Source organism: Cardiocondyla obscurior, linkage group LG04 (genome assembly GCF_019399895.1).
Source record: "Cardiocondyla obscurior isolate alpha-2009 linkage group LG04, Cobs3.1, whole genome shotgun sequence".
In the NCBI taxonomy this organism is placed as follows: Eukaryota; Metazoa; Arthropoda; class Insecta; order Hymenoptera; family Formicidae; genus Cardiocondyla; species Cardiocondyla obscurior.
Genome location: NC_091867.1, coordinates 4229629 through 4242019, shown reverse-complemented (window position 1 = coordinate 4242019; position 12391 = coordinate 4229629). Strand labels below are relative to the sequence as shown.

At 49.8% G+C, this 12391-nt stretch overlaps 1 protein-coding gene across 6 annotated transcripts in view; it reads right to left on the bottom strand.

Annotated features, from left to right (window-relative positions):
- Positions 1-12391, bottom strand: part of Sox102f (transcription factor Sox102F) — a 142901-nt gene that overhangs the window by 46352 nt on the left and 84158 nt on the right. The window contains exon 1 of one of the 6 annotated variants that reach the window (XM_070656028.1): positions 1330-1976. The exons of the other annotated variants lie outside the window; for them this stretch is intronic. Coding sequence (XP_070512129.1) covers positions 1330-1346 — 17 coding nt within the window. The 5' untranslated portion in view covers positions 1347-1976. Of the gene's footprint in view, positions 1-1329; positions 1977-12391 lie in introns of those variants that run through there. 6 annotated transcript variants of the gene reach the window in all.

The following is a 12391-nucleotide window of genomic DNA, read 5'->3' as shown; positions in this document are numbered from 1 at the left end:
AAACAATCTTTTTGTAAACATTAATGCAGATTAAGGGAATTCGCGCAAGAGTTCGTGAGTCGCGTCTGTGTCCGCGTAAAATGTGTACGGCTCCTTCGTCCCTTTGTGCGCGCACCTAATCGACAAAAAAAAAAATCCCGAGCTGTCGTCCCGAGGCCGAAAGGATTTGGCAGCATGTGCGGTCGCTCACTGCAATTAATCGAAATGGACGGACTCGAGTGTCCTCCAGGGCATCGGGCCGCGCGAAAGAAACGGGGACGCGTCGTCGGATTTCGAGCAGGATCGGCCAAGATATTTCGCGGGAAGCCTGTGGAGAATTAGATGAAACCCCATGGAGAAGCAGAGAGACCGAGGGGGACAACGGGGAGGGTCACTGGGTCAGATGCGTAGAGCACGGCTCCCGCCTCTCTCAACCCTCGTTCGTTCGTTACGTCTCCTCGCCTCTCTTCCTCTCTCGCGTCCGCCGACCTTCCGCTCTCGTCGAGCCGGTTCTCTTTCTCCTTCGCCGTGCCGAACACATGGCCCCCGTGCGTACACGCCTGTACCCGGCCGCCTGGCTGCGGACACACGCACGCAACACACAGTCTCGATACCCACACGGACACGCGCACACGTTACAATCGCCCTCACGCTATCACGCCGGCGGTCGCATATCACGGGGATACAATGTCATACGTAACTCTGATTACACCGGCGAGAAGACCTCGGGTTAAGCGCGATCGCTTGCGGAGCCCGTGCAAACGTAATTTCGCGTTTCGAGCTGCGCCGAGCCGGATCGAATCCGACCTGGAGGCTACGGCCGACCAAGCTTCCCGATCATCGAACTTCCCTCCAGACGTGCGTATCGCGCGACAGATTGTAATTCACGAGTCTACGAGGCAGGCGCGCGCGTGCCGTTTCGCTCGTTACACACGCGCTTTCGGTAAAGTTATCTCGACGTTCCGCATCAACAGATCCGGAGAAAAATACGGGGAATCCTAATAGTTTCCTCCGTCAGTTTTTCCCGGCCCGCCCGATTTTTCAACAATGCGTGCCACGGGCGCGTTTTAAGTCACACTGACTAATAAACTCCATTCATTATCATCGCGATTATGGGTCATAATTTTGAGAGAAGGAAATGTTAAGATTTTATTTTAATTAACACCGCGGTGAAAAAAATTGATTAGAATAAAATTCGAGCCATCGAAAACCTATATAAATATCAGATGTTTGTAGAAATCGGAGATTTGTGCGGGTGCAGAATGTTGCGATATAATTCCGACGCTTGAAAAATTTCGTATTGCCTCGAAAGCCACGTGCACCTACAGCACGCGAGAACAGTCGACTCACCTGCCAAGCGTGCTCATATCATCCTTGCCGCGTGCTGGTAGCCTGGACTACCCCGTTGCCATTGACGTAACACTTGTCACGTATAATAGAACGCACCTTCGCACAATGAATAAAACCGCCACTGACAAAACCAAAGAGAGATCGACGGCCAGAGCGACTCGCTCTACCGGAACCGACCGGGTTTTTTTTTCTTTTTTTTTTTATATTTTTCTCGACACTCGGTAGCTCACACTCGACAGCTCGGACGTCGCTCGCGACGGATGATCGGCAGAGAAGATACTCTCACGGTCGCACGAGATCGCGTTCACCAGAGGCAGAGCAGCGTCGATACCTTCCGCGCTACCTCATGACCCGGGGCCGCGCACTTGAAACACCAAACCGCGGAGATAGGACGATACGCGCGAGCGGGCAGAGATGCCCCGGCCCGCCGATTCGCGTGATGGACAGTTGTAACGATATATCCCCCGATCGCGATAACGACGGCGACGCGACGCGACGCTCCGTTTCGCGTACCACTGTCGCGAGCTACGAGGCGCTCTGCAGCACAGCGGAGAGACTTCAGCGGACCTCGCGGCGCGTCAGTAGGTCCGCGTCAGTGGGGGCGAGAAGGAGGCGCGCAACGGAGGCTGCACGGGCATAACCGCGCGACACAGAAGAGCGGGAGCGGCGTGACAGTGCGAGAGAAGGAGTGATACGGCAGACGGAAGAGGGAGAGAGGCGAAACGCGCGAGAGTACGGTGGGAAGGCCCCCTTCCCTCCCCCCCGTGGGGAACGACGAGCATACAATGGAAATAATCACCGCGTTTCTCGAAGCGTCGGCTGACTGACTGAAGCCCCCGAGGACCGACCGGGATGAGATTCGGAAGGCGCTGCCTGGCGGCGGCGGCGGCGGCGGCCGGCGCCCGCGCGTCGCACCACTTTCGCGCCCCGCTACTGTCCCTTGTCCCGCTCGCACCCTTTCTCGCCCCTCGCGCACTGTGTGCGCTCACTCTCTCCTTCGCTTTTGTTACCGACGCGCTTCGTCTCCCTCGATCCCGCCGGGCGGCCGCTGACGCGTCTGACCCTCTCGCTTCCACCTCTTGTTCCCTATCGCTCCCGTTCTTGTTCCCCTCGATCTCTCTGTATCTGCCGCGCGCCGTTCTCTCGCCGCTGTAGAGTTCCCTCGCCGTTTGTAACACGGCAGCAAGTTCTGCCACGCACGCCACGCCTCTTTTGGAGCCTAGTCGCCGCCTCTTTTCTCCGACACCCACGCCGAGACGGATGCTGTGCCTCGCCGCTGCAGCCGCTGCCACCACCACCGGTGCCTCCACCACCGCACAGCTTCCACCGCACAGCTTCCACCGCCACCGACTCCCCGATGTTGTCCTCGCCGGCGTCCTCGTCCACGTCCTCGTCCTCGTCGCCTTTGTCACCCCGCCGTGTACCGACACTCGCCGCCACCGCCACCGCCGCCGCCGCTGACGGATCAGCATCCCGCTCGCCTCTGCGCGCCCGTGGTTGTTAGATTCTCTACCTGCCTCCTTTCCCCCGGTCTCTGACATCCCGAGACGCGCAGCCAGCTCGTAGCTGGGCGTAGTAGTAGCAACGCGGATGAACAACTACGCGCGCCACGGTAGCTGCGTTTATTTTCCTCTCTCCCCTTCGCGGCCCCTTACTAACTGGTCTCGTTGCTCAATGAGAGCGAGCGGATGGAGAACGCGATTAACGCGCGCGTCACGTGGCGTGGAAGAACGCGATGCATCGCTACGATGCGCAGCGCCGGAACCGGAGAAACGCACCACCGCGAAATGCACGACAAATTATGCATCGGTCTGCCCGACATCGCGACGTAACTAAGTCCAACCTCGAAGCGATATTTCCGTTTAGAGGAAAATTGCAACGTGGGCGACGCACTTTGATTGTACCTTTTAAAACTATTTACTCTGTCCCATTCCGCGAGCAATCTATTTCGCTCTCTATTAATTCGTCGATTAATCGAAGTGACTAAAAAACGAAAGTAATAATTTACAAGTATTACTTAGTAAATTGTGTAAAATTTACATGTTAGTTATCGATCGTTCAAATATTTTAAATTGGAAACGATCTATTTTCTCAATTAAAACAAACAGCGGCTCGACATCGATTTGTGTGCTCGCGATTATTTCATATTGCCATAAGTATCTTTTTCGCGATAAAATACAGAAACGAATAATTATCTAGAATATTTAAAATATATAATTTTTGAACTAAAATGTAATTTTTATATTTTGAAAAACTGATGAACACCTCGGTGTTCGTTATCAACTATCTAACGCTCTTAATTCTGCACGAAAAATGTAGAAATTTTGCGCTTTATAATATTAACTGTTGCAGTTATTAGCGCAGGATTAAATTTAATCCTCGGAAAAAAAAAACAATGTTCAAAGAAAAAAAAAAATGGAGTTGAATTACAAATAACGGTAGCGTAGACGCAGTCAAGCGTCGTGCGGCGACGTCGGGCTCAGGTAAATTCGCCGCGCGCATTGTGTATTGTTCGGTTTGGAGGTGGTAGCACAACCCTCTTTGCCGGCGAGCACTAGCTTTTGCCACGAGCACGGGTCCATGGAGGTGGTGAGAATCGACCAATGGGGCGCGAGGCACACCCGCGCAAATCACAATGCTCATTGTTGTCGCCAGGCTGTCCGCCCACATCCCCGTGCCGCGTCTTCCACCACTCGTTGCGGCTCCTGTGGCACTCGCCCAGGTAGAAATCCCCCGAACCGACCCCAAATCGGGACGAGTGGCACGCAATTTACCGCCATTACGTTTCACTGGTGCACAACGTGTCGTACGGACATACCACCGCTCTATTTTTATCGATGACTGACCGATAAATAATTTTGTAAGAGCTCCACAAAAAATAAAAATAAAATAAAATACCTATGCGATAACATGCACATTGCAATTTATTTTACCCTTATTTCCACAGAACTGCATGGGTTTATAGTTCATTAAGTAATGGAGAAGATTGTTAAATAATATCTTTATATCAATTTACCTTAACATTGGCAAATATTATTAGTACGATAGTAGTAAGCTAAATAGTCATTAAAATCATATCGTTTAACACGTATTCAATGTATCAAATCTAGAGATAAATCTGAGAGATAGTAACCTGCAAAATATTTATTAAAATATTAAATGTCTTTAATGTCGAAGTTCGAAAACTCTTGACAATTAAATCGGACAGGTATATTACATTTGCCGCAGACCGAAAATATATTAACAATTAGGTAACACGTACGATGACTATAGGTACGTTTGAGACTCGTCATTTTTAACGTGCAACGCAACGTCGAATTTATTTCACCACCCCGTGCGGATATATGTCAACATGATGCACGCGTCGCCTCGTGACGTTCGTCGCAACCCTCGCTTTCTCGACGAAGAGCAACGCACGAGAATGACATTGGCTCGTATCTCTTTCATGTTCGCTCCCGCCGTTCCACCCTCCTTTTTCCTATTCTCCGTGCCCCGGCGCACCCTTAACTAGGACCTCTTACCATCCCCCGAGCGCTTTTCGCCGCGACCGCCGCGTAATTCGTCTGTCCGCTGTCTGCCCGCCTGAGCCATTCCGCGTTAAACCGCAAATCGATGTTCTTTTCCTCTTGATTAAGATCGATTGCGGTTCCGCGTTAATTTGCGCTGTCTGTCGCAATTACGTAGCATGATAGTTTCCTTTTTACAGTGGGACAAACCCAGACATTATTCGGAATTAGATTAACGACATAATGACAGCTTTAAATAAAATTAAAAATAATTATAACTTTTTCCTCGTCTCTCTAGATGATTGCAAGTAAATTTTAATACTCGTTATGCGCTACTTTAATAAATTAATCACCTGAACTCATCGTTATTTTTTTGATTACACGCGAAATTCCGTTCAAACCGTTAAAATTGCATTATTTTTTGTCGCGCTGAATTGAACAATTTTTTAAAGTCTATTGCAGTAAAGAATTTCTTTTTATACTTTTACGGTATACATGGGTATTTTCCCAGCTGCCACTGGGAGCGGGGACCAAGGCGTTTTCCTCTGGAGAACGGGCGCGCTTATAGAGTTTGGCGCAGAAACGCGAGATGGGCCATCGTTATGCGTTGCACGGGCGCGGTATTAACGCGGTGGCACGCGGGATACCATGCTATTCCGGTACCGGTTGCGGGTGCGGGAACTGACAAGAACAATGAGTGTTGTACGCGTTCCGCGTACTGCTCGTGCATCCTCCCGTGCTCTCTATAGTGGGTGTAGAAGAGAGAGAAAGAATGGGGGGGAGGAAAGGAGAATGGCGATCACGAGAGAGAACGAAGAAAAAGAAAAGGAGCGAGAGGGAAAGAAGCGAGATTTATGCGAGGCGGCGGCGTCGGTGGCGTCGGAACGTTTTGCTCACGCTGCTGGACGTCGCCGTCGTCGTCGTAATCGTCGTCGTGGTCGTCGACAACTAGAAAACCGCGACGATGAAGAAGCGCGGATGAGAGAGCTTTCGTGTAGGAGGAAGAAGACAGGCGGGAACGGACGCGCAGCCGAGATGAAGGAAAAGGAAAACGACGAGAAAGATGACAACGCAGCCGTCGCCGCTTGTGAATGAACATTGGCTTCTGAGCATTTCCGGCCGCTCGCGCTGGTCTGCCTCACTCTTTCTCTTCCCTTCGTTTCGCGCTCGCCTCTCCTCCTCTATCCTTTAGTCTGTCCCTTTCCGTGGCTTCACCCCGATCGCGCCTCCATCCACTCGCGTCCTCTTATGAATGAGAGTCGCCGAGATGCGACTTCGCGACTGAGGGACCGAGAAAGCGAGACGGAGGCAGAGTGCGTCGAGCAAAGTGGACGAGGAAGGACGAAAGAATGACAGAGGGGTAGGTGGAAGAAGAGGCCGAGGAGAGAAGAGGCCGGACGAACCGTTAGCCTTAAGCCGAACGGTTGCAACGGGGCCTGCGACGAATTTAGATCAGGAACTGAGAGAACGAAGGGAAAGGAAGACAGCGAAGCCACTATATGCTCGCCTCCCTCCTTTCCCGTGTCCTTTTTTTACTCCTCCGCTCCTTTATTCCTCTCTTCCTCCCCGCTTTGTTGCTTCCATTATTAATATATCGTCGTCTCCGCGCATCTAACCGCCCGTTCTTCTCCGCGCATCGTTGCTGTCGCTGTTTCTTCTTGGTCCTCTTCTTCTTCTTCCTTCTCGAGCGCATCACCCCCGCCCGGCTCATCCGGTAACGTGCACTGTACCGATTATAAATAGTAACCTTTGTCGGACGCTTTTCTTTATACCTCCATCTTCTCATCGTCATCCCCTCTGCGCCTCTGTGCGGTCGGGTCCTTCGGACTTTACGCGCGAATAACTTACGAACGAGATTTTTCCAGCCAGAAATTGATCTTTGCGTCGTATATAAAAATCTTGTGCGATAAATAAAATATATTAGATACAACGATATTCTTGATTCAGCTTTTAATCAGCATTTAATATTCTTATATTAATATTTCGGATATTTTTTCAAACAGAAATTTATTCGTAATATGTCGACTTGTCCGATCGATCGTTCATTAGATCTGCCGCGCGTCAGCTGAGCGTATCGTTATGAACGCCAACTGCATTAAGTTACTCGGTAATTTTCCAAGCTCGCAACTTAAACTGTTTGCATTTACGTTGCCGTAGGGACGGAGTAACAATCGCCGCGTGGGACGATTCTGAATATAATGGAAGTTTAGAAAAAGGATGACGTTGACGGCTCCCCGCAGCTACTACGAGTCGCGGCATTATTCCCCGGAACAAATTCGCTCTTGTCTTTCTGGTCGTGGCAAATTACCTCGTAACTTTTAGCAATATATTCTCTAAATATCCTCCAATCCCGACGGTCTAAATATTTTCTACCAGCTCGTCAGCCCCGCGATTCAAACGATAATCAATCCCTCGAGATCGTCGGAAAATGAAGGAATTAATTTTTGCACGCGAACTCAACGAGCGCAACGGCGTCGCGCCGCGTGGATACGCACCGCGCGCTTGCATCGGCCGCGCGCGGCTCGGCGTGGGAAGAAAAGTTGCGAGGCCCCCGATCCGAGCGAAGGAGACAGAGGAGCGGGATTCACGCGGTGGGGCAGGCAGAAAGTGACCACGGCGGAGATGCGGGCGCGTGCCCGCGCACGAGTGACCGCGTGCGTACACACGCGCCGACACTCGAGTCGCGCCGGCGCGAGGCGGGAGCGGATGCTGCGCGCTTCCTCGCGCGGGCGAAACGCTGGGCGAGAAGAAGGCGAAAATTTCCGTCCCTCGGTAGCGGCGTGGCGAAACACCGTTGACTGTTAAACGGCGTCCGTATAAATAGAGCGCGCGCTGTCCGCGACGTGACAGGTGTCCGGTTGGAGAATAATTAAAATCCGCGTACATATGCGGTCGCGCCCGTAATAGGCGAGCGTTCCGGTGCGCGCGGTCCAGACGACGACGGTGAGTTCTACCGTGAACGCACGCGTGCACGCGTAGGCGTGAATTACGGCACGGGCAGCGCTAACGAACGATGGGAGAGCGCACCGGTCGTGCATGGCGATTATAGACGGGGAATTGGTACAATGATAGATCGATTCACGTTTGTCGATAATAGAACGGATCTAATCTCAAAGCTCGGGAGACTACAGAAGCGGTCTCGTGATAGATTATACATCGAAAGAGCTAAGTTAGCTGCAAACTGTATAAAATTGAGAACAGTCTGGCAGACGCTGAATATTTATCTTTTTATTGCGATAAATAAATTTCGTATTTATTTAATTTTCACCGTTTTCCTTTGGACCTTTTTGCGTAAATCTTATTAAAGTGAGATGATCCAATAAGTTGTTCATTTACGTAGTACCGGCTATAATCTCTCGATCTAAGATTAGGTCTATTATAAATCTATTATAAATCGTTAAAGATTTCCAGGTAGTAAGCAGCAGTTAGTAAGCAGGGATAATTTTCTAAAAGTAGTGCGTTAAACAATATAATTTAAGCTGTACGTCGCAATGAGCTCGCTTGACCGCGAAAATACGATGTTTAACAGTGCGGTTTAAACAACAGCAGAACTGTATCATTAACTTCAGTATTGAAATAACAAGCGCAAAACTGGCGATAATAGCGGCCTTCCCATCGTCCACTTAGCAGAAAATTAGTATGAAAAAAAAACCTTCTTTGTTTTTCCCCCCCTCTCTTTATATTTTACGTGGCTGCATCCGTTCCCATCGCAGCTCGAAATCTTAATTACTAATAACTACGAAACGACGATTCCTTTACGCACGCAACCGGCGCGGCGGCGACGGGAACACGGGCTGCTCGCTGCGATACCCAGCCCGAAACAATGGGATTCTCATTCCGACAATACACGTGCGCATATTAGTATCAGATATCTGGAATTATGCGACGCAAATACCGCCGTGCGAACTCGCGCTCCGCAGAACTTCAGCTGCCGATTCAAATCGATCGCAGACATCTCTTACCTTTAAACAATCTCGCGCGAGATAGCAAAGTTCCTAAAATCCCAAGCTTCAATTTTCTTTTCGGGAAATAATCCGGCGACGTAAAAAAAAAAATATAATAAAATAACAGCGTACCATTTTAATTGCACAATTGTACAATTAAAACGTAAAAAAATTCAAGTGCTCTCTACGGTCGGGAAAAGTCAACGCGCGGCAGGAAAGAGCCCGATGTCGGCACGTGTATAATATGCGCGGCACACACACACGTGCAATTAAAGCGTGGCCGCGCAGTACCGACCGCTGTTCCGCGCGCACGGTTGCCCTCATGAATGAAGGCACGACGCGGACGAAGGAGTGAGTCAGGCGCGAAAGAATGGCGAGGATATTTTATAAAGCCGAGCGAGAAAACGGCCCGCTCGTGAGTGGCGGCTGCGAGGAGGCCGCGCACGGCTATTATTATCGTTTCTCGACTTCTCGGCCCTCGCAGCGGCGGCGACGAGCGGGTGAACGCGCGCGCACGCCGCTCGAGAAACAATAAGCAGTTTGTACTTGGGAAAGCATATTGTGTGCACTCACGATGATGTATTGCGTATCCCCGAGGTCAGCGTGTAAGAACGATATGACCCGCGCGTTCCCATAAGCGATTAGTTCGCGTTAACTGATGTTTAACCGATCCCCCATCCAAGTCGATGCTTTCGGCGGCGTGATTAGACCGAGAGACGCGAATGCAAGCCCGTAGTTAATTTCAACTAACGTTTACGAGAAGCCTCGCTGAAGGACCGAGAGGCTGACGGCCGGTGCGTTGCAAACTTTGCCAGCACGCCTCTCATCGCGTCGCGGGATAATGAATGAACGAACGAACGAACGAATGTAAAAGAAAAAGGGGGTGAGAGAAGCCAGCGAGGTAGACGAGAGGAAAAAAGCGGGCAAGTGCGAATTTTTTTGAACGCGGGTTGGTCACATCGCGATATCCGGCCTTTACGAGCGACGTCTCGCTTTCGGACACGCATATACTCGCCGCCTTTCGGGATTTCTAATCGGTGAGTTTTACGAGGCTGAGTCGCCGCTAATTCGTAGATTGCGCCCGACCGGCTACGGTTATGCGTCTATTAACGTACAGGCCGCGTCTTGTTAACGTTAATTTATGTACGCGCGCCGACGCGCGGATTTCTCGTTACAACCGCGCATTTACAAGTTCCACGAGGCGAATTATAGTGCCCATACTCGTTAAACGCTAAACGTTTATTATCCGCGGTTCGTTACCGCGGATCGTCTAATCCACGACACGCCGGAACTCGGATTACTATTATGCAAAACGTCGTGCGCTTGCGTTCTCAAGCGACAATAAAATAAGAGTCCCTAATCGCATTTAGAGACTACGATAAATCACCTTTCATAACGTACACATATTAATCTTCCTTATCCTTAAATAAGTCTTATCATTATAATATATTATTCCATTACGAACTTAAGCGCGGACGGCTTCGCATGTTGCAGATCGTACTACAGATTTCTGAATGAGCGAGACTTTCAGAGATGCTCCAGCGACTCCGCGGGCGCACACCCGCGGGCTCGCGAGCGGTTCCGATCTCGAGACTAGACAAGTTAATCGGCCGCGAAAGCACAATAAACTTCGAGATAATAAACGGAGCATCGTACGTTCGTTTACCATAATAATGCCTTCCGCCATGGCAGATCCATGCAGCATCCGAAGCTACCCGAAACGAATAGAGCGCTATAAATAGATATGCTCTGTCGCTTTCTCGGTCTCTCCTCCGCGCTCTTCTCGCCGTCTTTCTCCCTCTTCCTCGTTCGAGCCCGGTCCGTTTCCTCTCACTTCGTGCATCTCCTCTTCGCCGCCTTCCTCTTCCTTGCCGCATTCTACAGAAGCGTCCCGATCATCATCTCCACAAACTCTACGGCCACGCGTGCACGCCGCAAACGCGCGGTTATTTCAGAGAGCGAATCTCCGCTCTCTCGCACGCCGCTAGCGAGATATTATTACGTGGCCGTGCATTAACGCGCGCGAAGATCCTTCCGATATGATAGACGAGCATGTATCACGTTGCACGAAGACGGCCGCCGCCGCTTTACGTCGCCGACGCGACCGTTCCGCGCCGCGAAAGCGCAGGGAAATTAAGAACGACAACGCCCGCAACGAAACGATCAGGCGCTACTACGTTCGAACAATCCTAGCTTTTTTGGGAATTAAAAATATCCGAGCGGATATTGTACATAATTTAATTTAAATTTATATAGATTGCATTAATTTAAAGAAAACGAAGAAATAAATAAAAAAGATAGGCTGTCGATCAAGCGAAGACAATTTATTGTTATCGTATTGTTATCGATTTTTTCGCTGCAGATCTTCAGATCAACGCATATAAAAAAGAAAAAAAAACATTATACGATTATTTCCGGACTAAAGTGCGCTTGATGAGATTGTATCCTCATTAAGAATCGATAAACTAAATTTAATAAAAAAGCGCTTTGGAAATTAAATTCTGTTTATCGGCAAACGTAACGTTGAAATAAACGGGCGAGAGATGAGGAAAACGAACGCCGGAAACGAGGTCTCGGGATCAGGAAAGAACCGCACAAAGTTGGTGTTTTGCACAGCCACCCCCGTGCTCTCTCTCCCTCCTGCCTCTTTTCCCAGCAGTTCCTCCGGAGTTCGGGGGGTGGTTTAAGTTCGCGGTGACAGGAGCAAGCGCTCGCAATGATTAATGGCTTAGCGCATTAACAGGCTATTGACAAACACGTTTCTCATCCGTGGAGCCTCCGTTTCGCCCCCGCGCTCTGCCGGTTCTCTCGTTCTTCGAAACCGAACGACGAGGACGGCGGCCGCCGCGAATAAAAGGGAGAAACCGGGTAAGACGAACCGAAAGAAGGGATGACGGGGGTGGGCTTTCTTAAACGCGCCGCCTCGCAGGGAGAAAGAAACGCGAAGAAGACGAGGAAAACTGGAGCGAGAAAGAGAAAGGACGGGTAAAGAAGAAGCGATCTTTTCACCCTCCCGTGTTACGTCGACAAAAACGCATCTTCGTCATCCCCTAAAGATCGTGCCCGTCTTCTCTCTTCTCGTTTGCCTCTTCTTTCTCCGTTGGTTTTCTTACTCGCTCGTCCACTATCGCTACCTATCTACGTATTGCTCTAAACGCCCGTCCCGACCGTCTTTTTCCTACCAGATAAATGACGTCACCTTAGGGCTTTCGAGCCATCAGCTTCTAAATAGGCAATCCTCTTTTTCCATTCGACAAAGCTATCGGTCTTTCGGCGTCTCTTTGGAATTGCGACAAAGTCGGTTTAGAGATACTGCGTGAGATTGAAATTTTAACGAAGCAAAATGTAGAGGACGCGCGACGAATAATGATTCGGGGCATAATCTATGGATATTCTCGATAAACCATGTCCGAATAGTAATTACGTCTGTAGTGTATACATTAAGAAACCAAAAAAAAAAAAAAAAAAAAAGCTATACTTTGTCGTCGTCCGCGGAACGGACGTACGATTATCATCGAGATGTAATCATTGTCAAAGCGAGAAATTGTAAATGATGTGTGTTATAAATGATATCGATATGTTACAAATGATTCTAATTAACAAGATCTCTCG